The sequence below is a fragment of the Vanellus vanellus genome (genome assembly GCF_965231255.1).
Source record: "Vanellus vanellus genome assembly, chromosome: 3".
In the NCBI taxonomy this organism is placed as follows: domain Eukaryota; kingdom Metazoa; phylum Chordata; class Aves; order Charadriiformes; family Charadriidae; genus Vanellus; species Vanellus vanellus.
This window is the reverse complement of record NC_138907.1, coordinates 47,409,257-47,436,612: the sequence shown is the minus strand read 5'-3', so window position 1 is coordinate 47,436,612 and position 27,356 is coordinate 47,409,257. Positions and strand designations below refer to the sequence as shown.

Sequence of the window (27,356 nt, the reverse complement as noted above, 5' to 3'; positions counted from 1 at the left end):
GGAAAACAGGGTGCTGGGGTCAGTCCCCTGCTCTGGCTTCCAGGACTGCACAGCCTCAGGAAAGTTGCATCCCCGGGGACGCAGGTCCCTTTTCTTAAATCAGGGTTAGGGGCAGCAGATGCTTTGGAAAATGGCTTGTACCCCAAGCAGTAAGATGTGAAGGAAATAGTAACAATGTAGGGCTCTTTGTATGGATCCTGTAGCCTCCAGTCTGAGCATGGGCACATAAGGCCTGTTGATACGGATCCTGTAGCCACCAGTGTGAGCACAGGGTCGCGCAGGTGGTGCCTCTGAGGGGCTGGAGCTCTCCTCTGCCTGGAGATTTTCTCCTTCTCCAGACCAAGACCAAACCCACATACCGAGGCCACCAAGACCCGACAGCCAGCCCGAGATGGCCTCCCCTGGTGTGACCTGCACCGGCCTGGGAAGGAGGGACAGGGGAAGGGGCGAAACTCCCGGCCGAGGTCGGCTCCGGGCGAGCAGGGCAGAGACCCCCCCTTCCTTCTCCCGGGGTCGGGCACCTCAGCCCTCGGCCCCCTCCCAGGTGACACGCTGCCGCCACCGCGCAGGGGACGCTCGGGCGCCATTATGGCGGGCCCCGACCCTATTCCCACCCCGGGCCGGGCGGCGGCAGAGGGCGCTGGCTGCGGGCCGGGGCGCGGCCCGGTGACCGGGAGGAGGCCGACAACCGCAGCCTTATCAGCGTTCCGCAGGCCGGCTTGGGCCCGGGCCGCCGCGGGTCCCCCGTTGCCGGCCCATGGGCGGCGGCGGCGGCTCGGAGGCGCCTCCTCCTGCCGCAGACCCGCGCGGCGGGGACCGGCTGCAGCAGCACCAGTAGCAGCGCCGCCGCCGCTGCCGCCGCCGCCTGGGCTCCGCCGCGCCGGCCGCATGGCGGGCTACGCGCCGCGCCTGCCCTGGCTACTGCCGCTGCTGCGGCGGGCGGCGGCGCCCCCCTGGGCTCGGGCCGCCGGCGGGGCCGCCGGCCTCCGCGACCCGCCGCGACCGGCCGGCAGGTGCGGGACGCACCCCCCGCTACCGCTGCTGCTGTTGCCGGCGGCGGGCGCGCCGTGCTGCCGCCGCCGCCTCCTCCTCCTGCCGCCCGTGGCGGCGGCGGGCAGCGCCCCGCGCTCCCTCAGCGCCGCCGCGGGCGCGGAGCCACCGGCGCCGCCGCGGGGGGCTGCCGGCGCCTCCCCGCCGCGCTTCGAGGCTCGGAGGCTGCTGGCCCTGGCGCACCCCGAGCGCTGGAGACTGACAGGTACCGGCCGCGGCCCGGGGCTGCCCCGCCGCTACCGCCGCGCCGGGGGCCGCCCTGGGGCTTTGTCGGAGCGGGGAGGGGGCGGCGGGGACGCCGCGGCCGCGCCGGGCTCCCCTAGCCGCGCCCGGAGAGTCTCCCGAGGCCGAGCGGCGCGGCGGGCCCGGTGCGCGGCCCGGGTGGGGGTCCTGTCCTGCCACCGCCCGGCCCCCGGCGACGGGGGCGCTGGCCGGGGGGCACAGCCCGGAGCCGCCGGCAGCCGGCGTGGAGGAGGAGGCCGGATTTGCCTCCCGACCCGGCTTGTCTTGGTGGAATCAGAGCAGCATTTGATACGTGTTTAAAAAAAAAAAAAAAAAAAAAAAGCTAAAGGCATGTATTCTCTGCCCTCCTCCTTGCCACCTCTTAACTTGTTGTTTTGAAGGGAAGGCAAAAGTTTTGGAAGTTACAGAACTCTCTGTTTTGCTACTAGTGTTGGGTAATGCCTCTCCGCGTGGTCCCTGCTGGCTTTGCAAGAAGTGTGCAATAAACTCGGGCCTGAGACTGTGTGGAATGAAGTGGGGGAAAAAAGGAATCCTAAGGCTTTTTTTAAAAATGTAGTAGGTAAATTGGAGTTTTGTCTCCCAATAATTTCTTGTCTAGAACTTTTGTAAGTTGTTTTGAAAACTACTTATTTATTTATTTATAGTGTATGTATGGTAAAGTCAAGCACCACGGTTGTATAAATTGCACCCTTAATGGAATGATATTATCTACAAAGAGTAGAAGCAAACTTTTCTTGACATTGCTTCTCAAGGGGATAATAGCTGTTAGTAAGAAAACAGTATCAAATTATTATGTGGTTTGGTTTTTTTTATTGGCAGACAGCGTATGTGCTATCATGGTGGTGTGAGGCTTTTAGGCCTTTGCAAAAACTTCGGTAGTTTCCACAGAATGGGTAAATGGTGTTCAAGAGAAAAGAGATGAGGTAGATTTACCTAAAGTGGTTTTGAGAAATATGAAAGGCTTTGCACAAGATCTTATTCACAGTGGACAGTTACAGAACTTCCTCACATGTTGGCATTGCATAGCCAAAATAATTTGGATCCAAATGAATTTTTGTAAGAAATTAGAAGTATTTCTATGCTGTGAACACCTGTTTTATGCAGCTAAACCACTATCTTGGTTGTGTGGAAGAAAAGCAGGGGAAAATTGATAGGACAGGGTTGGACGGAGCAGGGAAAAGGTATAATGTTCAGTAAGGCTTCAGTCTTGCTCAGGATTCTTTTTCTCCATTGGCTTATGGACAAAAAAGTAAAAAGCCCTTTGCCAGTAACTAATGTTTAGTCTATTCAGATGTTGGTGAAGAAGTGAGTACCTGATCAGGTAGATTACCTGCTGATTTTACAATGAAGTTATTTGTTTTTATCATTGAAATTGAAACAAATAAATAAATAGGTTATTTTAAGGATGGCTGTTAGGAGCCAAAGGCTCCTAACTAACTGAGAATTTAATTTAGTTCCATTTACTGGGCACTTGCTGTTGGCTTGTTATCGCAGGCAGGGTACGGTATACTTATTTGTGTTTTGAAATAGGGCTAAGTGTCTTTAATCTGTGCAGTCTGCGTATGGTTTTATTTAAGCAAATCGACTATCACAGTTACTAAAAATCAGCTACATGCAGTTCTGCAAATGTAATAACTGCTTTTCAGTGTTCTGTTGGTCTTGGTTCTGGGAGATGAGTAAATCTATGTAAATTTTTTCTCCTTTATTGACACCCTACTTAATAACAAAAGTTTTCCCTTGTAATTAAGTGGGAGGATGGAAAAGCTAATAGGGAAAGTACTTTGGGTCGTTAGAGAGCTCAGGAATAACAAATGTGGGTAAAATGCCTTGTAGGTGGGTTGCAGGGAAATAACATCTGCCCATTGTATCTAAAATATGTTAAAATATGTTGCATTTTGTTCCTGTTGTATCTTTGTACTGAGAGAGTAGTCCATGGAAAAAAAACTCAGTATCTCTGTTTTTCCTGTGTTCAAATAAAGAGGAGGGTTAATGGTTTCGCTGCATGAAACAATGAACATAGGGTAAAACATTAATTTCCTCTTCAAGTCCATACAAATGGTAAGCAAATGTTGTGGGATCTCTTCAGAGGCTTTACAGGTGCAGTTTTGTTTTGCAAGAAAGTTGAGCTCTTCCAGATCTTTTGCATTTTATATAACCAGTAGTTGGTAACATAGGTGTATAGCATTACCACTGTGAAGTGATACTTTTCTATGATTTCACATGGCACAGGCCATGATACTCTGCTCATTACAGTTGTGCATTGAAATTCACGGTCACAGAAGATGAAGTAGATGTAATGATGACAGTGGAGTCCCGGCGAGCAGAGGATGATGATTTGTGAAGATGTTGAGTGAGATTAGGATCACCCATCTTGGTGCCGTGGGGAAATGGTGTCAACTGAGGAGGTGCAGGTTCAGAGGTGAAGGTGACCTGCTCCGGTTATGATTGACACCAAAAGAGACAGTTGCATCTTGTTTTACACAGGACCGCTTCACCATCTGCTGGCTTAGGAAGAAGTGGCGTGCTCTGGCCAGGAGTTCCAGTGTGCTGGTATACAGCACCTCTTTGCTATGCTCTCCTCGCAGAAGGAGGTTCTGACCCTCCGGAGGCTCTTAGGAATGAAAATAAATGTACCAAATGTCACGCTGTCCAGAAAAAGAAAAACAAAACCAACAGGGGGATCAGTGTAATATGTCCCATGTTTCATCTTCAGTTACTTCTAGAGCTGGGTAGAGCTGTGAATATATTTTAAACAGGACGTGTGTTAAATTTTGTTGTTCTTATTAAAGGTGGTAAAAAGATGCCTAAATACCATGATGGGAATTCACTGTCTTAGTGGCCACAGTTTTGTGTAGTGAAATTAGGAGTTTGTAAATTCTGTAATACCTCCCAGATTTCACAAAGGAGGGGAGTAATTTTAGGGTTTTTTTGGCTCATCCTGTGCAGTCAGGTCAGGTAAACCTGAGCCTTCAGTTAAATTCAATTCCCAGGGAAGAAGACGGGGCCATTGTTGAAATTATTGAATCCTGCTGTGTGTGCGAGGCCACAAAAATGCCTTTTCAAAACGATCTCTTTTATTTCCTCCTGCCTCCTTGTTTGTCCCTGTGAGAAACTGTCTGTTGCACTTTATCCAAACCACACTGGAAGGAAACAATAGTTCTATTGAATTGTAAAGTAAGTACAAGGAACTCTGCAATTTTTAATCCCATAGCAAAATGTGCCCTTTCCCTGTATAACACTTACTGTGCATTGAGTCAAAGTAAGAAGGTTTGGTTTATATGTAGGTTTTCTGTAGGGATGTGCAAGAAATGTTATTTCATAAGTTTTATTTTAGAACTTTGGGCATAATTTTTAATAGCTGTTTTCCTATAAGTTAGAATTTGCCATGAAATCAGAAGAGCTCTGCCTTATTCAGAATCTGATTTTTCTGTACTTTGAAGGTGATGCGCTTTCTTGTTCTTGAATGAGCAATACTGGATTCCTATAGATCTATCTTCTGTAGTTTCTAAGAAGGAATAAATCCCCATAAAAACAATTCTTAAGTATAACTTATTTTTAATTACCTTTCTTTAAGACTACCTGAATTTTCTATATTCTCTGTAATGTAGTTCAGAAACTATTTTAATCACTTTGGGGATGATCGAGGTAGTGAACAACTTGATATTTTTTTTTTGTACAAGATGCAGATAGAAGTGAACATATCAGCTGTGAGTATTGCTACTAGAAAGTCATGCTTTCGGTTATTTATACTTGTACAAGCTGACATTTCTTATGTTAAGTACTTGAGTAGGAGTATCTTTGAAAACTTCAGTTATTTTAGGAGATTAAACCAGGCAGATAATGTGTTTGGTTTGTAGTAACATTTAAATGGTTTAATTTTGAAACTTTTGCTCTTCCAAGCTTTGTAGCATGAGTTTGAACATCAACACACAATCCATGCACTGCTGAGGATATGCTTTTCCTCCCTCCATTTAAAAATTAATTAAAAGTCAGACAAGTGGGATCTCTCTGAAAAATGAGTTTTCATACACCCATTCAAACCTTGACAATGAGTCAAATTAATTCTGCAGTTTGCATAATGGGAAGAAAGCTAGTGGGACCAGAGGGCCTTACAGGCACTAGAATATCCTACTCTTTGGAACGTGGTTTGGACCCTGGTCTTGTAAATCCCAGTAGCTGGGACATTCCTGGCCAAAATTTGGGTTCACCTTTCAAGTCCATGTCACTGTTTTTTGTTACTCTATTTAGTTACTGTGAAGTGGTTCTGCTCATCTAAAAGGAACTCAATGACCACACTTAACTCGAATTTTCTGAAGGCAATTCTTGTGGTTTTAGAATCATAATTTGTGTGTGTATGGTATATACAGAGATATCTTACTGATTGTTTTCTCATGTGCAGTGTGCCTTTTGTAGAAATCGCACAGGCTACATGTTTTTTTCTGTTGTGTGCCCCCCCCCCCCCCCCCCCCCCCCCCCTACTTTTTCTTCTTCGGTGTTCGGTACAAAGCTTACAAAAGGTCCAAGCAGCCTTGTAGCTTTATCACAAAAAGTTTGCTTTTCTGTGGCTAGTTGGTGACAGTTCCTTATTTCAAATTGCTGGTGAACTATGAATGAAGCTATTTAGGTAAGACATTGCAGAAATAGTAGCTGCTGACCACTGTGCTCAGTTAGGTGCTTACAACTTAGTTTCTCTTGGGAATGTTTTTGCTGTGCTATTTGTATAAATTTTGAAGATGGAATAATAGATTGGTCTGACATAAAGACTGTCTTCTACAGAAGGTAAATATGAACAAGTTAAATGCTTAATTTTAAACATACGGTAAGAAAAAAAAGAAGTTGTACTCTCTCTGGTTTTGGGTGTTTTAAAGAGACTAGCTTGTGGTACTGTTTGTATTGATGATAACAAGTTGTAAAATAGAGATACCATTGTATTAAGAGAAAGTGAAGATGCTTGCTTACAGTCAGAGTCAAGCCTCCATATTTGCTTTCACAAAAGTTTTGCAGAGCTCTGCATAGGCCTTCCATCAGGCTCTGTGCCTTGTTACTTCTTCCTCCTTCTCTCCTGTGCAAAGTGGCAGTCTTACTCACTGTTCCCTTTCTTGGGCTTCCTCAAATCATTGTGTTCTGCTCTGCCTGGGAGGACGCTTCTCCTGTTAAATATCTTCTCTGAAAGCTCTTCTGACAAACCCTCTTTAGCCTTTTCTGCAAAGGCTTCTTGATGTTTTGTTTGCTCCATAGCAAAAGGCTCCTGGCAGGTCTGTCCTGCTTGATCATAGGAGCCTTACTGAGGAGCTACTGAGGGTGATTTCTGTCAATCCTGAACACGTCATGACTCAAAGAGCAGGCTTTCTTCAAGGTGGTAGACTTCTGTAAGCTGCATTGTGTAAATGTTACAAGCACGAGAGATGCTACCAGCTGATACTCTGGGGCTCGCTCATTGTGCCCTCCAAACCCTGCATACCCATCTTGTTCTTGAGATTCTGTCTCAAAGGTGTTGCCTGTCTCTCTTGTTTAATTCTGTCCCACTGCAATTTTCTGCAACTGTTAATTTCTCCAAACTGTTGTATAATCCTGGTCAGTCAGATGACCCACAGTATGCCCACCTTTTCATGAGCAGTCTTGAAGATGTTTTCAGTAAGTTGTGCAACTGTATTGTTGTACCAAGGAAAACAGGTTTTGCCATTTGTAAACCCGAATTGCTCTTTCATGCTTAAAAAAATAACAACAAAAAAAAAAAAAAGAAAAACCACCACAGATTCAATAACCGCATCAAACTGTCTGTAGAATACGCCTATAAACATTTTCTAAAAACTGTGATCATCACTGGAAATAGTAACTTGCAGGATTCAGTATATTGGTAATACCTGCAAATTAACACAACTCCACTCAAAAAAAAAAACTAGCAGCTTTCCAAAATGCACCAGGAGTGCGGTATACAATGGTGCTGTCAGACACGCACAATAATTTTTTCTAAGCACGGTATTACAATTGTTCTTAGTAAGGTAAGGAGGACAATTCTACAGGGTTTTTCTTGCATAACAGTAGGTGCAGTCCAGATATCATATATGAATTTACTTTAACACAGAAAGAAAACCACGCCAGTCAGACCTAACCTAGAACTATACAGAACATCCTTAAATGCTTACAGTGTACTCTGGAAGAAGATTCTATCTTGAAATAAATATTTGCAGAGCTGACTCTTTGCAGGGGTGGTAACAGTCCTTCAACCAGTCCAAAGCGAATTCACCAAATGGGAATGGACTCTACCTAACCAACAAATAAAAAATTTATCAGTGGATCTTTCTACCATAAAAGAACAACTGAAGAGGCCGGTCCCGGTGCATGCACATCATAGAATACAGCAGACTTTATTCATCGCTCCAAATGCCCTTCTGAAAATTCAGCGTTAAGCTAAAATAGTCACTGTATTAGAATAAAACTGCACAGATAAGGTAAAGGACAGACATTCTCTGTTACTGGTAGAAGGGTACTTCTCACAAATGCAAAGCTTGCTTTCTGACCTGCCAGCACTGATCTTCAAATGAAACAAGTAAAATACTTAAAAGATTCTGGGATGTAACCTTACTGAACAGTAAAAACTAGGTATTGTGTCCTGTTGCTGTGTTACCAGGCACTGCCAAACATCATCATTACCTCATTTTTCTGTCCTTCATCCCCGATTGGCTTGAATGATCTTAGTTCATCTGAGGTCAAATCTTTATGTATATATGTTTAAAATAGGTCTTCCCCCAACAGGCCTGCAAGCAATTTTTTAGCTTTGTGCTTTTCCACATACTGTACTGGGTGAGAAGGATGCTGTGGTAAGGACCAGCAAAATTGGAAACTATCGCTCTCTTGGTGTTCTTGCATGTAGCAAATTGGTTTATGATGCTTTGGAGTCACTCACTCCATGTTCTGAAGAGAGGTTTCTGATAGCTCTACCTGCTTATTGCTTGTAAACATCCTGGTTTATCAGTTGCGCCCAAATACATCTACTGTGAAATGAAATTGCAGATCTGCTGTCAAGAAGCAAGCCCACATTAGCCTTAATGGAGAGCATGTTGATCTCATAAAAGAGATGGCGATAGCGATATCATAGCGATAAAGGCATCGCTTTGTGCAGTGATATGGATTTCTTTGCAAGTAGACAAGCAAAATGTTTGCTTAACATTTCCAGGAGGACTGCTCAGCTGCTGCTGGAGCCAGTTTGCCTTGTCTTTGCTGCTGTTGCCACTTTGTAGCCCCGGTTTTATAAAAGTTCCATTGATCTGCTTCACGTTTTCTTTATTTTCACCCCATAGTCTACAAAACAGATCTACTCTAAAAAATAAAGCTTCCAAAATGCACTCTCTTGTGTGACATAATTTTCTGGGTAACAGAGTAAGCTATGTGAAACTAACACTGTAAAGTTTACTCTGACCTTCTTTCTGTCAGTAACAACCTTCAGTGTCACTGAAGTGTCTTCGTATCTAGTTGCTGAATACCTCGTACTCCTCCCTTTTGCCAGTTATCACAATGACAGCTCTTCTTTGAAAGGGGAGATAGAATGAGTGTTTGCTGATTCCTATTTCTTCAATTAGTCAACAGTTTAAAACAAAACAAAAAAAGAGCAACAGCCTGGCGTCTGTGCTATTTTCTAGTTGTTCTGCTGGTATAATCAAAGCGAGAGTTTCAGTTAGGCAGCCTTATTTTGCATGTGATTTGTGATTAAATTAGTATAGACAGGTACATTGCTTAAGGGGAAAATTAAAAGTGACATCTGGATTATATAAGCTTTCATCTTCAGGACTGCATTTTTCCAATATATTATTGAAACTTTGTCTAATGTTTAAGTAGTTTAGTAGTCTTCCGTTTACTTTACTAATATTTGCTTTTAGTTCAGTTAAGGCTGTTGGAAGTAATTACAGTGAAACCTATGCTAGTTTGAATGAAGAAGAGCTGAAGGTAAATCCAAGCCAGGAAGGCTGTACTGCTAAACAGAGACATACAGGATTTCAAGCCGTACAGTCATTTTCCTTCAGTGACTATCTATGCATTTGCCCAGTTCCATCCATAAGTGAAAAATTGTCTGGACTAGTGGAGCCTGAGCTGCCATGCAGCACTATGCTTATAAACAATGCTTTTGACCATCTCCAGCTGCCTTATTAGACCAGCTTTTCCTGACAGAAGATGACCTGGCTTTTGTTGGATTTTTCCTGCTGCTTCACAGCTTGACAACACCAATGCAGCCAGCCTGTTAATAAGGTCACTCGTTCTTAGGAAGTTTTAGCCAGTAAATAATATGCTTATGAGATGTGTTTGTGGCATGGATCACATTAAGTTTGCAGCAGGAAGGCTTTCCCTTTCTACTCTGGCTTACAGTTTCTATAGCTTCAAGTTAAAGATCCAAGTCCTTTATCTTTAAATGTTCTTGCTGGCCTGAGTGTAATGCAACGGAAAGATCGCTAACAAATCTTGACTAAGAAGTGCAGGCAGCAGGTTGGACACAACGGCAAAGGATAAAGCTTGTTTGGGCAGTGTGTGGAGCTCTCCCAGGACTGCTCTGGGGCACTGCAGTGAAGGTGCAGAGAAGTGTTTGCTTCAGGTGGTGGCAGGCATGCATTTTTTGGATCTTGAATTCTTCATCATAAATGCACAGCTGTATTTACCCTTCAAGTACAAACTGAAACAGAGCTTTCCACCTGTGTGTGGAGGTGGTAAGAGGCATCAAACCATCTGTGGCAGATGTTAGAAATATCGCATACAGCAGTACACTGCTGGGAGGCTCTCTGCTGTCTTCATCGTAGAAGCGACACAAGAAGCTCAGTAGAATGTAACTAAAACTCAGGAATTTTCAGGATTTTCAGTACGCTGTTTTTTGCCTTTAAAGGCATTATCTGCTAGTAGTTTTGTAGCAAGCCTATGAATGGTTGTTCTAAGTGTGGGGTTGGCTGTTGAAAAATCATGCTGTATAAATGGTATTGTTTGTTGTGGTTCAGTGGTTTTCATATCAAGTTTGTCCAGTTTTCAATTAAGAGGGTTTTTTTTTTCGAGTTCTCAGCCTTCCAAGCTTGTCTTGCCTTTTCAGAATCAAGAAATTCCTTTGCAGATTAAAGTTCAGAAGACTGTCTTGGTCCAGTGTGATTTTTTTTTTTTATTTATTTATTTATTTTTTTTTTAATACTCAAAGTTACACAGGTGGTGCCATGGGTGGTCTTGCAACTGGAATTCAAGAGTTCTGCTCACCAGCAAACAAGCTTCTATTCAAACTTATGCTGCTTTTCTTTTAGAACAGCAATAGTAAAGAGTAAACCAACACAAATGTATGTAAATTTTGTCAGTCAAGAGTAAATCAAATCAGGCTTTTTGGTTGGTTTTTTTTTTTTTCTTTTCCGAAATAAAAACATGTGTTTTGGACAGTTCTCGGATCAGATCTCTACTTCAGTCCATTGCTGTCTCAGAAATAGACAGTTGGAAGCTTTATTATGGTTGCAAGCATGAATAATAGAAAACAAACCAAACAGGAGTGAAAGACTCTGAGAGAGATATGGAAGACTTGCTGACTGTGAATGCTCTCTAAGGATGACATCTGTGAAGAGTAAACTTCGCTGAGTGGTGGTGGGAAAGGTTAGACAAGAGAAGTCATTCTAGGACTGTGATTATATACAGAGGCTTTCAGGATCTTAAAATGTGCCTTGCCTGAGTTAATTTATGCAGTGACTTAAAATGTCCTGTTCAGAACTGGGCCTAAAAGAATGCTGATTATTTGATGCTGACACTTGCAAGCTTAATAGAAATTTCAAGTGAAAAAATATTTCATATGTACTATTAATGATCTTGCAAATTCAGAATAATTTTCTTTTCCTTTTCTTTGTTGATTTGCAGCTGCTGTTGGCTTTCTGACAGTTTCCAGTGTCATTACCATGTCAGCCCCTTTCTTTCTGGGTAAAGTTATTGACGTTATTTATACAAATCCCAGTGAAGACTTCACTGTCAGCCTGACCAGCCTGTGTGCCTTGCTGAGTGGAATCTTTTTATGTGGTGCTGCTGCTAATGCTACTCGTGTCTACCTCATGCAGACTGCAGGTAAAAACAGAAGCAAAATGATCTGAAATAAATTCTTGACACTGGCTGATAAATCCTCTTGGAATCAGTAGCTTTTTTTACCAGATCAAAGGTAAACTAATAGCGCAAAGATAAGTACGCTGGAATAATTGTTTATTTACTGTTATGTGACATCTTAAAGCTCACTATCTTTTGTTATATTAAAACTCTGTAATGTGACTTGTTCAGTGCTGCGTAATCCTGTGATTTTTATATTGTTGGTGTCTGTGTAGTCGTGTGTGCCATGCTTGATGGACTTCTGTTTTTGACAGGGCAAAGGATTGTGAAACGTTTGAGAACAACCATGTTCTCCTCTATTCTGAAGCAAGAAACCGCTTTCTTTGACAAGACCAGAACAGGAGAGCTGATAAACCGCTTATCTTCAGATACAGCCCTTCTGGGCCGTTCAGTGACTGAAAACCTTTCAGATGGGCTCAGGGCAGGAGCACAGGCATCTGTGGGGGTTGGAATGATGGTATGGTGGTCTGTTCCCTGCTTGTCACTTCTTGTAGTTTCAAGTTTGTTTCAGTTCTGTTAAGTAATGTGTGAATGTGTTTCAGTCCAGAAACAGTTGTGTGTTCTTGGATACAAGTGTATTTCACTAGTTATCCATATACTACATTGCAATAGATGATGTGCCTGTAGCCACTTGATGTTTACTCAGAAGCTATTGCTGCCCGAATTTATCAAGCAAAGTATAGCTGGCAAATACCTTAACTCTATTCTTACTGAAGATATTAAAATCAGTTATAACTTTCCCATGGTTGTAGGTAAAATACAACTTCTCCTGATGGAAAAGTCATTGAAGTTGGTTGATTCTGTTTAAGGCCTAAGTGAGCAAAGGCAGCACTGAATATTAAATTACTGCTGAGGATTTGTGAGTCTGTTTTGGTCTGTCAGTAAAGAATATATTTAGGTAGGAAGCATGTTAATGAAGGCTTTAGTGCAGGCATCAGTTAATATTCCTTGGTGGCCAGTTGGTTTATATAAAAATCTGACTTCCCTTGATGGTTTTTGTGGTGTTAATTTTTTTTTATCCTTATCTGAAAAAAGATATATTGGTGGCAATTGTCTTAAATGAAAGACTCATAATTTCTGTCTACCTGGAGTTAAAAACGGATAGCAAAAAGTCTCTTCATAAAAATAAGCTTCCAAGATTGATGTTATTAGAAACTGTTGAGAGTTTTCACCATGAACCGTTAAAGCTTTAATACTTTGTCACTGATAAGAATTATGGCTTTCTGTGTTTATCTAAGTGAATAGAGCCTAAGGTTTTATCTTACCAGTAGATTAACTGGAATAACTTTATAGAAGGCATTACGCTCAAAAATGCTGCCATGATGCGGAGTTAAAAGGTGGACTATAAAAGCTTGCCCAGAAATAAGAGATTATTATGAAATAATTATAAAGCCTGTAAATTAATTCAATTTTGAATTTTTCTGGAGATTTTTCTGTTTTCAGTACAGAAAGCAAGATGAAATGAAAACACATTAGATCTAATTTCAATAAATCATATGAAAAGAACCTATTTAGGAGCTTTGGTGATGATTGTTACGAGTGATAAGGTTTTGCAACAGTAAATTAAATCCATTTTTCCAGGTTATGAACATTTGTGGGTGCTAGGGAGCACTGGTGACTCCATCTGTTCCTCGGTTACCCAGAAGTGGTATATGATATTTCTTTATTTACTCAAACTTTGTGTTACACCATCTATTTAAAAGTTGTGAAAGCGCTTTAGAAACTGTATGAAATAGCTTATGTCTTTCAGCATCCCCAAGAGACTTCCTGGTAGGCCTGTTTACTGGCAGGTTAAGATACTAGGCTAAGACCACACAGTGAACCAGTGAGAAAGCTAGAAATGAAATCCAGACCCCTTTGCTTATAATCCTTTGTTCTAACCATGGGATACATTCCCCAAACACTGTGGAGGAACGGATATTTTGCCTGAAAGTAATAAAACATGATAAATGAAAGCATGGCAGCACTAAATTACAATCCTACTGGTTTTAGAAAACTCTAGCGAGGGAGGTTACACTTCAGTACTCCAGTGGGTTATTTTTAATCTGAACGCTAACCCCTGACACACACCTTTTTCTTCTAGTTTTTTGTGTCTCCTAGCCTTGCTGCATTTGTTCTGAGCGTTGTGCCACCCTTGGCTGTCCTGGCTGTTATTTATGGAAGATACTTGCGAAAACTTACTAAAATGACCCAAGATTCTCTTGCAGAAGCAACACAGGTAATCTTTTAACAGACGCTTTCTAGTTAACTTCAAAGCTGCTCTAGTGTATTCAGGTTAATATCTCTGAAGTATAGATCTTCTGAAGATAATTGTACTGTTCATTGCCCTAAGCCATGCTGAGCCTGTAGTTTTGCAGCTGAACAGTATGAAAGGTAAACTTCAGCAACACTTACTCGCAGACCTCAAAAACAACAATACTTTCTAAAGAGCTGTCTGTAACAACATAATGTGGAGGTACCAGGCCTTGAGACTTTGGAAATGTAGGAAAGCATAAGGAGGTTAGGCTTTAGCTGTTTGAAAGCATAAAAAAAATCAGCCTATGAAGTCCTGTGTAATGCTGTACCTAGGTTTGAAAAACCCTTGGTCTATGGTTATAAGTTTGAAGCCATCAGAAGCATCCTAGATGGGTCTGTCTTTTAAGAAAACTTTGCTAGCAGTCCTTCTCTGGAATTAATTCTTGACGTTTGACCTTATTGTCAACTCTTTAGTGTTTATGAGGCTTGACTTTTTTTTTCTAAGTTTTTCTGGGCATGTCAGCACATACCCAAATATTTGTGAGAAAAGTAGAGGAAGTTGTTGTTCTAAAGAGGCTGTTGTAGAGGGGTCTTCATTGTGTTTGCTGACTGCACTGAAATATTGCAAAACACTATCAGAGAAATAGTAGTGATAGTGACCTTTTTCTCGCAGGCCGAGAGTGGGGAAACATCATTAAAATGCATATAAATATAAGTAGGAAAGACCTAGTTAAAATAGCCACAGTTGTCAGCTGTGTTAAAGTTGGGATGTCCTATGTAGGACTTCTGCAAATTGACTGTGCAGAAAGATTAGCCCTCTTCTGTTTATCTTCCTCATCCTGTGTTGAAGGGAAGCTCATGCCTTTGTAAACTAGGTGTGGGAATTCACATGAACAAGCAATTTTAGTGTTCCATTCAAATTTTCAGGTTGAATGGATGATGAAAGAAGGAGAATCCCATTTTTATGTCATACTTTTACTCACAAAAGGGGGCCTTCTTTTTTGTAAGACCATCCCAGTGTTTATTAACAGCTTCGTCTAAGTGGTTACAATTGAGGTAACTTTGGAATTAATACTGTGCTGTTTAGAAGTTAAAATACTGAGTTGAAATGGGTCATTAGTAGTTGAGCTTAATTAATTCCCAATGTTGCTTTGATCAAATGAGTGGAATTGTTTCATGAAATAACTGCGGGCTTTCCTGCATGTTTTAGTGTAGAACAGAATATTCTTTATTTTTCCCCTTTCCACATTGTTATTGCAAGTTATTGTGAATAGTAATTTCCTTATGTGTGGTGTTCACATCAAATTAAGGTTTTTTTTTAACCCTACTTTTATATTTTTCTTTCTTTGCTAACACTTAAGGCAATCTTGAAGTTCTTTTTAAACTGCCTGGGCACACAGTTACTTTTAACTTAAAAGAATTTAAAAAAAAAAGGGGGGAGAGAGGGATGAGGGAAGGAGGGCATGAGAAATTTTCCAGTGGTATCCAAAGGAATGTATTTGGAGATTAGTGTAGTGATACTGGTTTAACTTTCAAATGTTCTGTAATATGAACGTTCCTAATTGTGTGTTCGTGTGTATTTGTTTTGTTCTTTGCTTTAATGTAGTTAGCTGAAGAGCGTATTGGAAACATAAGAACAGTTCGAGCTTTTGGGCAAGAAGTGGCTGAAATGGAGAAGTATACAAATAAAGTTGATTATGTGCTACAGCTGGCTAAAAAAGAGGCATTAGCTCGGGCAGGCTTCTTTGGAGCAGTAAGTATTTTGATGAAAGTAAACCAACCTTGTTACACCAAGTCTCAATTATTTTAAAATTCATGAGGATACTTATAAATCTGCAAACAAATTATTTGAGTGTAAATTGAACCCACATGAAACTGTGGGAAGACTGGACTGAAATCAGTCTAAATTGCTGTGAAACTGCACCTCAAGATACAGTGGTGGGATAAAACCAGTTTGAGTCTCTCTTTCTGCCCCGCACCCCATAGCTTGGTACTATTTGTCTGAACCCATACCTCCTAGTCAGGGAACTAAACCAGTGGAAATCTTCCACCACCCTTAGCGTTTTACAGGTTTGGTTTTCTGATGAGATGAGTATCAATGCAAAGGGAGCTGGGGAGTGTGGAGGTGGGGGAGGGACAGTGGGATTGCAGTTTTCCATACCAGCTTGCAGTGAGTTTGCTTAACAGTATTCTTTAATGATGGTTGAGAATAATGTCTGGTGTTCCTTTCCATCTTGGGGAATTGGGTAAAAAAAAAAAAACCAAAACCAAAAGAGTTGCTTGGCTTTTGAACACTTGTTGGATAGCACAGTGCGGTGCTGCTGGCTGGCTGTTGATTTGCTTTAGAATTGGTTTTGTTCAAATTTAACTCAGTCCTCTAAAAATCTAGATACCTATAGTATAGGAATTCTTTTATTAGAAGGAAAATTCTGAAACAACATTTTAGAGGATGAAGTTTAAGATATACGTGACAAAGTCTGCCTTTCCCTCTTTTTCCTTAGACTGGCCTTTCTGGAAACTTAATCGTCCTCTCAGTCTTATACAAAGGAGGATTATTAATGGGCAGTGCCTACATGACAGTTGGTGAACTCTCATCTTTCCTAATGTATGCTTTCTGGGTTGGAATAAGCATTGGAGGTATGGAATGAAAGATTAGATTTTCTTCGCTTCAAAGCATTACAGTCAGTATGGGGCAGGAGGGAAGAAGCTCTTAAAAGATCTGGCTTTCTTAAAAATTCTCTTCCAAATGATCTTCCCAAGAAATCATACATATTTTTTTTCTGAAGAGTTAATGAAAAGAATAATTATAACTTAATATAAGCCTTTGATTTTCCAAAAGGAATACAGAGGTTATTTTTTTAATGTGTGTATGTGACAGATATATATTATTTTAATTTTCTTTGGGTCTAAATTAAGATACTTGGTATATTGTGTAAAGAAATAATACTGGTATTGTATTTTTACAGAGTATGTGGGTCTGCGTTAAACATTCTCTATTTAGAAAGGCATGTAGAATTTAGCTGTAATTCAGTATAGTGTCTTGAGCTGGAAGAGTAAACAAAGTGCCAGCAGAACACTACACTCTGGTGCTAACCTTTTGTTTTTCCTTACTGACTGACTCCTCCTTGAAGCTCAGACTCTATAATCTACTGGCCCAGAAACAAACTGTTCATCTTTTTGACAGAGCAGTCTTCACTACTGCATACAGGCAAAAATAAAGATAAGGTACTTTGAAGTTTGACAACTGATTGGAAGGGTTTTTCTTTAAAATGAGTCTGTTACTTCTGATAGACTGGCAGGGCAATGCAGCTCATCTGTACTCTTCTTTTCTAAGACTAAGCCTGATATCGTGGAAAGCACAAAGATGTGCCTAAGGGCAAAATTCACAAAACCTGCTTTCTTGGATATCAAAATTCCAGTGGCACCCGTTCCAGTTACCAAAACCCTTTCTTCTCTGCTTAAATCATTCAAGCTCGGTCAACAGACGGATACCTGGTACTTTAAAAACATGGGACAAATTAATGTTAAATAAATGAAAAATAAGGTTAGAAACACTGATAAAACATCATTGCATTAACTTTTATTTGTGTTAAAAACATTTTTTTAAATTCTACTTAAGATTGTTGAAGAATATAGTTCTGCACAGAGCTCATTCTCATGGAGACTCTGAAGTAAAGGTGTCCTGCCACAAGAAGCCTGCCTTTCTTGATGTTTACAAAGCATATAAATCTTTAAAGTGCTAAGTCTGCTCAGTATATTTCGTCATCAATACATATAGGAGTTCATTCAATGAACTGTGAAGTTCACTGCATAATTTGGGACGTTACCCCTTTTTGTTGTAAGTTTGCTGTGTTTTCTACCAAATACTGAAGATAGGTTATGAAAATCAAGAATGTTTTCTGATTAGTATTTGCTGTCCACGTTATCCAATGGGATTTTTTTTTTTTTTTGAGTGGTTGTGAATTTGCAAACCTCAGTGTCTCAGTTTCAAGGTGGTCTGTGAGGCCCATGCCTTCTCCCCCTGTGCCCTGCTCTGGGACGTAGACGCTTTGGCTCTTTTTTCCAAGCAGACAGCTTATTACCATGGCTAGTGGCTTGTGTTGCAAGCTTTCAAATAGTCCGCAGCAGCAGCATGATGAAATGCTCTGTCTACACTTACAGACTCGTGACCTTGTGCTGGGCTTGATGCTCTGCAAGAATAAACCAGTAAACCTTTTTTAATATACCCTGGGTTTTCTGCCCTCCTGGAACTGCCCTTTTAACACTATTCACATTTTAAGGTGGAAGTGGTTTATTCTGCATTGTTGGAATTCAGAAAATTTGAAATTGGTTACTCTATTTTGAAGGACACACAAAAAACGAAGAAATAAGACATTTTATATTTATGCCTTACTTGATTTTTGGTTCTAGGTTGGTTTCTATTTTTCAGCTGGAAAGCCCTTCAGCCACACTGGCTCAAAGGTGATTCACACAGCTGCTAAGAGCTGGGACCCAGTACTATACACAAGCCTCGTCCTTAGCTTTTGCTTGCTCCAGTAATGTTTGAAGCACGCTGACTTGGGAGACATATTTCTTTACATTGTCTGTTGTCCACATAACTTCTCAAGCGTCGGTTCAGAATTAGATTTTGTGTTCTCCCTCCCCTGTGGCTGACTCAGCCAGGCTCTCCTATAGTAGTATAACACTACCTGACAAAGAACAGCATTCAGAGTGCTTCATTCTACTGAATGATTTTGAAAATACAGCTGGTTGTATGCAAGGCTACTTCTCTAAAGTTGGATGCTGTTCTTCCTAGCAGATGAATGAAAAAGAGTTGCTTTGCTTTTGAGTATATGCAAGCTTACGTGTATTAACTTTTTCTATTTTTTTCCTTCAGAATGATTTGCTTTACAGATCTAAATAAGAATGATCAATAATGGTTATTGGAAGCTCTGAAGTGAGACTAGATAGGATTTAAATCAACATGTCTGATAGTGTGTTGGAGTAAAAGATCTGATGCTTCAGTGCTAGTGATGAAAACTGTAACGCAAGTTTAATGTCTCCTATGTCTTCCATTCCATATGGGTGCATAATACTGATCTGCTTTTTGTTTAGGTCTAAGTTCCTTTTATTCTGAACTGATGAAAGGGCTAGGTGCCGGTGGACGTCTATGGGAACTTATTGAAAGGAAGCCCCAACTTCCATTCAATGGTAGGTCCTTGGTTTGTTATTGTTCATGGGTTGATTTTTCTCCTATTGGTCACCAGTACTTCAGAAAGAGGTGTGTAATACTTAAAGGTATTACTTAAATTTTTATGAAAGCACCTAGATACAGTGGTAATTATTCTGAGTTTTCCTAACTATGAAACAGATGATGATTTCCTTTAATCAGAAGTTTCAGAAGCTGACATTTTTTAAAATAAAAATATATTGCCAGCAACACCTTACTTACAGCTTTATTGTTTGTAAGCTAGACAATGCCTGGAATTCCTCAAGTTCTTAATCTGATGGACACCAAGTCACAGTCTGGCCTCTGTCTCATTTCTCTTCATAGCTGCAAGCCTGTTTGTCGGATGCTTTTCAATGCCCGTATGCCACTTTACATAGCCAGTGAAAAGTAACAATATTGTCTCCAATGGATGGAGTCAGACTTAGAATAGCAGCCATTTGTCCAAAAGGTAACCACCAACTGGCTAATGAAAGGATAGCTACACACTCTTGTCTTCAGCAACGAAGCTGGCTTAAATTTCCTGCCGTGACTGACTGTCCAGTGCCACACTGCAGTATGCTGTGCCCTTCATAGACCTAGTGCAGCTGTTGATTTCATCATCATTTGGGTGTGATTGTTTTGTTTTTTTTTTTTTAATCTGGATTACTTCAGTGGTCTTCATCTTTACAGTGACCCCAGTGTAGAGTAAGCTGCAGTATTGGAGCAGAAGTTTTCCTTCCCATGGAAGGTATTGAATTGTTCAATTACACCAATAGTGACATCCAGAAAACAGAATCTTTATTTTATAGATGGAACATAAAACAGACAAAATTCCAGACATCCATGGAGTATAAGCTTATAGAAAGCGTCTTTTAAGTTTCCTGTCAGTATAAACTAAACAGGAAAGGATATGAAACTTTGTCTCAAAAAGCAATTATACTTGATTTCTGGCTCATCAGACAATAACACCAAGAGACTATTTCTCTAATGTCCAAACCTACCCAAAACGTCTACTCTTGGCTACTTAGGTTTTATATTCATGGAACTCCAGCTGTTGTTGGTGACAACAAATATCTCGGGGGGGGGGGGGGGGAAATATGTTGTCTTTTCCTGTATCTAGAATCCAAACAAGAAACAAGCACAATCCTATATATACCTTTTAGATATTTTTACAGTAATATATAGAGGAAGACTTGTGGTACCAGACTTCCTGTATTGCAGTAGATTTCAGTGTTTCAGTCCATGGAATAGACTGCAATAACTGGAACTGCAAATAAAGATAAGTGATTACTTGTAATTTTGATAATAGTAAGGATTATGCTGCTAGCACAGGATTTAGCAAATACATTTCTTTTCCCAAAGGGAGGTTTAGAGACCATTTACATAACAAACAAGTTACAATGTGTATGTCCATGGATTAAAGTCAAGGAAGGAGTCTGAAATTGTATGCTCTTGCCTTTGCCCTTTCTATGGTACTATCACTAAACTGAAAGCCTGGAGAAGAGGAGGGAATCTGGGAGAAAGAAAAGCAAAATAAATTATTTGCTTTAAGAACAGCAGGACTAGTGAAATCTTGATTGCTACAGATTGGTGTCTGTGTTTCCTGTCCAGTTACTGTTTAACAAAACATGGGCCATGTGCTACCATGTGTTGTGGCTAGTTGGGGGTTACTCGTGTGCTGCACCTGAAAGGAATTAAGGGGTTTGAATTGTGTGTCTTTAGCATGAACAAGCACTGATAAGGGGTTGCTCTGGTACTGCCAGTTTTCACAAAACTGGTAGGAACTTTGTCAGTGAGATGCTGTCCGTTGGGAATGCAGCACCACTGTCTAGTTAGTTTGCTTTGTATGGATATGTGTTGCTGGGATTTAACAGGGCTTGAATAAATTGTGTTTTTGTCTTACCTATTTATAAGCTTTTTCTAGTACTGATGGTCTTTTAAGATAATTGTTTAAATCAAATGCTGTGCTCCAGAAAGGAGCTGGTTTTAACTTTGGCAATCGTTCACTCGTGATGGTTTGTTACGGTATTTCACAAACTGAAATTTTAGTTTCAGTGAATTGTTGCCTAAAAAGTATGCCTCTGATTGGTCTTTGAATAGACTGTTGTACTGATTTTATTAAATATACTTTCCACTTAAAAAAAAAAAAAAAACCAAAAAAACCCCACAAAAAACTAAAAAATGGCCATGAATGAAACAAACATAGCAGCAGCTTTATTCCAGTGACAGCCTTTGTTTAAAAGCTACGCAGTTAACAGGTAGTGCAGAGGGAACTGCTCTTGTCCAAGAGCGAAGGTGCTTCACATGACTTTTGTGGTTCGGTGAAAGGGCAGCAAGTGATTTGCAATGTTTATCTTTTCGCATCTGTTCTATGCGGGACTTTGGCCTTCAACAATGTTACTTTATTTCATTGTTTCTAATTGACAAAACCTAAATTGTTTGTAATATGTTTAAAAATTCAGATAATTATACTAGAAGTGAACGTTGTTAGGTGTTAGCAAGATGCAAATTCTCCCTCTTGCTGTAAGTAGCCTACAGGTTCGCTGCTGATGAGCATCCTGAAATTGCATTCAGGAACGAGTGGTATACCGTGCTGATTCAGTCACAGCTGAAATATAACCCCTGTGGTCCTGAATTGTGTCTTGCAGCTATCCCTACATTTAACATGGAGATAGGCATTTCTGTTGAGTGTCTGTAAATCAAGTTCTAGGAGAGCTAAGCTGACTTTTTTTGTTTCTGTTCATGTTTCTGTATTTAATTCTTTGTCATACAGAGGGAATCACATTAGGCAAAGACACATTCAGGGGTGCTTTGGAATTCAAGGATGTTGAGTTTGCATATCCAACACGTCCAGAAACATCCATTTTCAAAGATTTTAGCCTTTCCATTCCAGCTGGCTCTGTTATGGCTCTGGTTGGCCCAAGTGGTACAGGGAAATCGACTATTGTATCCCTTCTGCTGAGGCTGTATGATCCTATCTCAGGTATGTTTTGTGGGTTGCTCTAATTTGTGACAATTGATGCTTTGCATCTCAGATACACCTTATAAACAGTGGGGGTTCCTGTGCTTGATGTCCTGGTGTAATTATTCCACTGATGCACCATGCTTCCCACTGGGGTGTATGGTTACCTTGTGGGGGTGCCTGCATAGCTTTGCATTTCTCATCCATCAGTATGTGATTCCTCAGGGGACGTTGTTCCCAACTGTTCCTTCTGCCTCTTTTCAGTACTTGTCAAACACACTTGACTTTACTGTTTCTTAATTTAAGGTACTATCACCGTTGATGGCTTTGATATCCGTCAGTTAAATCCACTGTGGTTCAGGACAAAGATTGGAACAGTGAGTCAGGTAAGGAAGAAAAAAAATTCCTAAGTGAATGAAATTATTTTGTGTAAAAAGCTGTGCCCCGCTTTTCATCTTTTTAACTTTAACTGCTGTTGTGCATGCTTATTCTAAAAATAAGTATTCAGGGCTAGTCCATTATTCTTTAGTCTGTTTTTACATAATCATAGAGATTCAAAGTGTTAGCTTGAAAGAATCGTGTGCATGTGGAGACTGGAAAGTACATTGTTGCAAATTGTATAGGTATGACCATCTTGATGTTCGCTATGATTTGTTGAAGAAAGAAACACAAAGCTTAACGTTTAATCACGTTTTGTATTAAGGGAAGTTGCATAATCATATTTTACACAGCCATTTGAAAACTGACCTTCTGTGCTCTGTGTTGTTTCCAGGCAAACACAATTCCATTAGGAAAGCATAAAAATACTGCACTGTGGGTGATTACTCTTATAGTGCTCTATCCTTAGCAACCCCTAGGCTCTGCAGGTACAGAGAGATGTTCAATGGTCTCTTGAAAATAAACTGTTTGACCAATTAAACTATGTATGTTCTTTCCCTTGTCTTCCCAGACGCCTCACAATGCAATTAACTGTTAGGTTGATGTTCTGATTAAACGCATAAGGAAAGCTGGAGAGAGACTTTTTACCAGGGCATGTAATGACAGGACGAGGGGTAATGGCTTCAAGCTGGAAAAGGGTAGATTTAGATTAAAAATTAGGAGGACATTTTTCACTCTGAGGGTGGTGAGACACTGGAACAGGTTGCCCAGAGAATTTGTGGATGCCCCATCCCTGGAAGTGTTCAAGGCCAGGCTGGATGGGGCTCAGAGCGACCTGGTCTAGTGGGAGGTGTCCCTGCCTATAGCAGGGGGGTTGGAAATCGATGATCTTTAAGGTCCCTTCTAACCTAAACCATTCTGTGGTTCTGTGTTGCATTTCAAAAAATCTGCCTCATGTAATAATGCCGCCAAAAGCTTTTCTGCAAAAATTGATTTCCTGCTGGGCATACTAGCATTTTTCTTTTTCAATGTATGTATTCCACTTGAGTTACCAGTAGGAGATTCATACTGGCATTCAGACTATAAGATGTCTTTATTTCATAAACAGAGCAGGCTTACTTTGTTTCAGACATTTTCCCATTGTACATCACTTGTCCTATCTGCCAGTCCTCTTCTCTGTTTTAAGCTTTAATATGAAATGAAGTGAACAAAATGCCATGAGATCTGTTTAGACATTGTTAAGAGAAGACTCATCATTGTTGCAAATGATGATACATAGTAACGTACAAAGGGGAGGTTTTCTGATGTTTGGATGAAGAGCTCTTTCTGGACTCTTCCTCAAATGTTAAGAATTGAGGGGTATGTCATGTTTTGTCAGTTTAAAAAACAACTTATTTTTTAATTGGTTTTGACTGTCCATTTTCGTGTTAAGAGAGTTTTTCTATTTGTTTTTATTTCAATTACCTCTAGCTTACATATTCTTTTGTGTGGATATAAAATAAATTAATGCTGGGTCTTGTAAGTGGGATTTATGTTATTTGAGATATAGGTAATACATGCATGTAATTACAGAGCTACCATATTAGTTATGTTTTTGAATTTATCAGGAACCAGTTCTGTTCTCCTGTTCTATTGCTGAAAATATTGCCTATGGTGCAGAGGATCCTTCTACTGTGACTGCAGAGGAGATTCAGAAAGTTGCTGAAATAGCTAATGCTGCTAGCTTTATCAGAGATTTTCCAAAAGGGTTTGACACCGTAGTTGGGGAAAAAGGCATTCTGCTTTCAGGTACATCTTTATATGGCTTATTTTAAAAATATGATAGTATAGAGTGAAGTAAAAATTCTGTTACTTTTCATTACCAGTTTTTTGTCTCCAAGTTGTAGCCTGCCATAAGTATTAAAAAAAAAAAATCCCTCCTTTATCTCCATTGACCACCCCCCCCAACCCCTTAATCACATGTGCCTAATTCTGTTCAGCCCAGGCATTCAGTTAAAATTACTTCACATCTGTTTTCCTCTTTCAATTTACTGACCTTTTCCCCACAGGTGGACAGAAGCAACGAATTGCGATTGCTCGAGCTCTGCTCAAGGTAAGCCAGCACCCATATAGCTAGTTAGTTACTTTGTGGGGAGGCAGGAAGAATTAAAAAGGAGGAGGCATTTCAATGGGAGAGGTGGAAAAATATTTTAAAAAAGAAAACTATATCTTTTACATTAATGAGGAAGTTTGAAAGGGCTGAGTATAACTAAAGACCATTTACTTATGGAAGTGCTTCTTCTTATCTTTCAGTCATGTTTTTCAATAGTTCTTGCCAAGGCTGATGGTAAATCATGTATAAAGGGCTCACTTTCATAAGACCAGGTCAAGGATGAAGGAAGACTTGAAGAATGTGGTGCTAGTAAACTCATATATGATACTTCTCACTCTGTTCAGATCTCTGTCACTCGTGGATTGATTTTTCTGGGTTGCAGCTTACCAGCGCTATAGATGCCCTGTCTTGGCTTTGAGGGGAGCTGGTCTGGATTTGATACAATCTCAGGCACAGTGTTGTGTCATTGTTTTGTTTTTTGGTTTGGGTGTTTTTTTTGTTTGTTTTTTTTTTTTTTTTTTTCCTTCAGGGGTTGGCATGGATCTAGCTTTAGGGCAGGCTCTCTGCTGCGCAAATTTGAGGAGGCTTCTGAGAATCAGAAGGACGAGGAGTTTGGTTCAGGGACAGCCACGGTGCTTCACAGGGAGGCAGTTTGGGGCTGAGGCTCAGCTGGAAGTTTTGAGCCTTACTGAATCCAGCTTACATTCACATTAATCCATATGAATGTCTATAGCACCCTAGCACACCCAGTTCTGCTAGATTACTGGGAATTTTTTTATTATATCGGTTCTCATTTACCACAAATGCTGAAAGCTGATTGCATTTCATGTCAAGTACAGTTGAAAAAAAAAAAAAGTTAAAAAAAATGAGTAGTTGATATATATATATATATAATATATATTATTATATATATTATTATATATATATATAATTGAGGGTGCAGTGGAGTCCCTTCTCTTCCTGATAAAGTTTGAAGCTTTTACTGTCAACTTCACCAAGCAAGTTTGGATTATGTACTGTAACTCAGAAGAAGCTTCTTAGGGATTTGAGTGCTAGTGATTTTTTTTTTAAATTATTTTTTATGTAATTGGGAAGAGTTCTTAAGTACTATGTATTTCATCTGTGGGTGAAATACTGCTTGTTGGTAGTTTTTTGTTATTTTTTATTACTAGACAGTTATACGTACTGCAAGCAGAGGGCAGTTCGGCCTCTGTGAAAGATCTGCATGAAAGCAGTACATGGGAAATTGAACTTTTGACCACAGTGCTGCCAAGTATACATTAAAAATCATCTCCCACCTTTAGTTTGTATCTTTCAAATAGTAATCTAGTCATAGTGTTCTTCCGCTTTAGTTTGCAAAATTTGAAGGTGTAAGAGTGTTGTTTCTGTTTTGTCCTCTTAGTATTTAGACTTCTTAAAAGTAATGCTTTGAATGACACTCAGTTCTTTTGATGAAAAAAGTGCACTTACTTGGAGTTTTAAGCTGTATGAATCCTGTTCTCTATTGATATATTCAGATCTTGTCTAATTATTTTTATAACCGATTTTACTTCTTCTTCAGAATCCTAAAATTCTTCTGTTAGATGAAGCAACAAGGTAAGAAAGATGACTTTTATTTATTTTCTATCTGTAAAACTCATATGTGAGGTGTTCTCTCTTTCTTTCTCTGCATGCCCTTGCACAAATTATCTAGCCCCTTTATTTTTCTCTACCCGTGAAAAGAATGTGCTTTTTAGAATGTGTGAATTGGTTAGGAAACCTGTGATAAAAACTAATTATGCAAAGTGGAAAGGATAGCTGGTACACTACAGTGTAATTTTTCATGGAATTAAATTTGTAATATGTAACTTGAAACATCTACTTACAGCTTTTTTTGTACCTTTAGTTTAAATGAAGATCTTAGTGTTAAAGAGAGATGATTATACTGCAGTATAACTTAATTTTTTTTCATTGAATTAATTTAGTGTTACTTCTCCATACATATTTTTGCATATGAGAATATGTAATGCCTATAGCTTGGATATGTGCACTAAGCACATTCACAAAACTTTCCCGCAGTTCCATCGGTTCATCGTCACCGACAATAGCAAGGGTCTGCAGTTTTAGCAAAATAAGCCTAAACAGAAGTAACCTGTCTTAAAATGCAAAATATCCTCCTCTCTCCCTTTCCTGTGTCCCATTTCTTACTAGTGCTTTGGATGCTGAAAACGAGTATCTAGTGCAAGAAGCTCTGGACCGGCTGATGGAAGGGAGGACCGTCCTAATTATTGCTCATCGTCTGTCTACTATTCAGAATGCTGATTTTGTTGCAGTCCTTGGCCAGGGTAAAATTCTTGAATGTGGAAAACATGAGGAACTACTTGCAAATCCAAATGGACTTTTCAGGAAACTAATGCAGAAACAAGCTTTTCTTCAGAATAATGATACTTTTGCATTAGATTTACAATCCAGAGAGAAGGATGTATTAAAAGAAAATGTATGAGAGAATGTATGAATAATGGAAGCTTACAAACTACAAAGAATATAACTTATGTTTCAGTTATGTAAAGTAAATATATTTTTCCAAAATGTACAAAATATTCTTTGAAAATCTAAATGTGCTTAAACTTTTTATTGAAAGCTTTTTAATAATTATTGCAACTTTTTAAAATGTCTATCACATAGAGATAATTTCAGTGTATAGATTTTCCTGCTTTGTGTTGAGACCATTTAGAATCTTGTGTTCTGTAATGCACTGTATGATGATGTGCTGCATTCTGAAGTAAGTTCAGTATTCTAAGGGTAATTAAATTACAATCTTATAATTTTCAAATCATTTTCTCTTCCGTTTTCAAGGAACTTTTGCTTTCTGTATTGTTAGTGGTCTTAAAATGCTGGAATTCAAAAATGCATGACACTAACGTACTCTGAAAGTTCTGTCTGACTTCCACTGCACTGTCCTTTCAGTTACCATTTGTTCTGAAATGGGTAAGTTGATTATGAACACCATCTACAGTTACTGTAGAGAATTGCACATGAGAACACATTTTGAAGAGTATGGAAGCAGTTGGAGGAAAGTTCTCTTAAAAACAAATGAAAAAGCACCCAACAAAAAAGCACCCAACCAA

General features: G+C 40.0%; 1 protein-coding gene across 2 annotated transcripts; it reads left to right on the top strand.

The window, feature by feature from the left end:
• Window positions 1-807: 807 nt before the first annotated feature.
• Window positions 808-27,064, top strand: ABCB10 (ATP binding cassette subfamily B member 10). Of its 2 annotated transcripts, none has more exons than XM_082481308.1 (13): window positions 808-1,255; window positions 11,158-11,358; window positions 11,649-11,851; window positions 13,478-13,612; window positions 15,236-15,382; window positions 16,131-16,266; window positions 18,724-18,819; window positions 21,591-21,800; window positions 22,086-22,165; window positions 23,765-23,945; window positions 24,206-24,249; window positions 25,811-25,845; window positions 26,440-27,064. In XM_082481308.1, exons 1-13 carry the CDS (start codon window positions 889-891, stop codon window positions 26,729-26,731), a joined length of 2,127 nt encoding a protein of 708 aa, XP_082337434.1. In that variant the 5' UTR covers window positions 808-888; the 3' UTR covers window positions 26,732-27,064. The 2 variants fall into 2 exon arrangements, with proteins under 2 accessions (XP_082337434.1, XP_082337433.1); XM_082481307.1 differs by lacking the exon at window positions 808-1,255 and adding an exon at window positions 10,630-10,899.
• The last annotated feature ends 292 nt before the right edge of the window (window positions 27,065-27,356 follow it).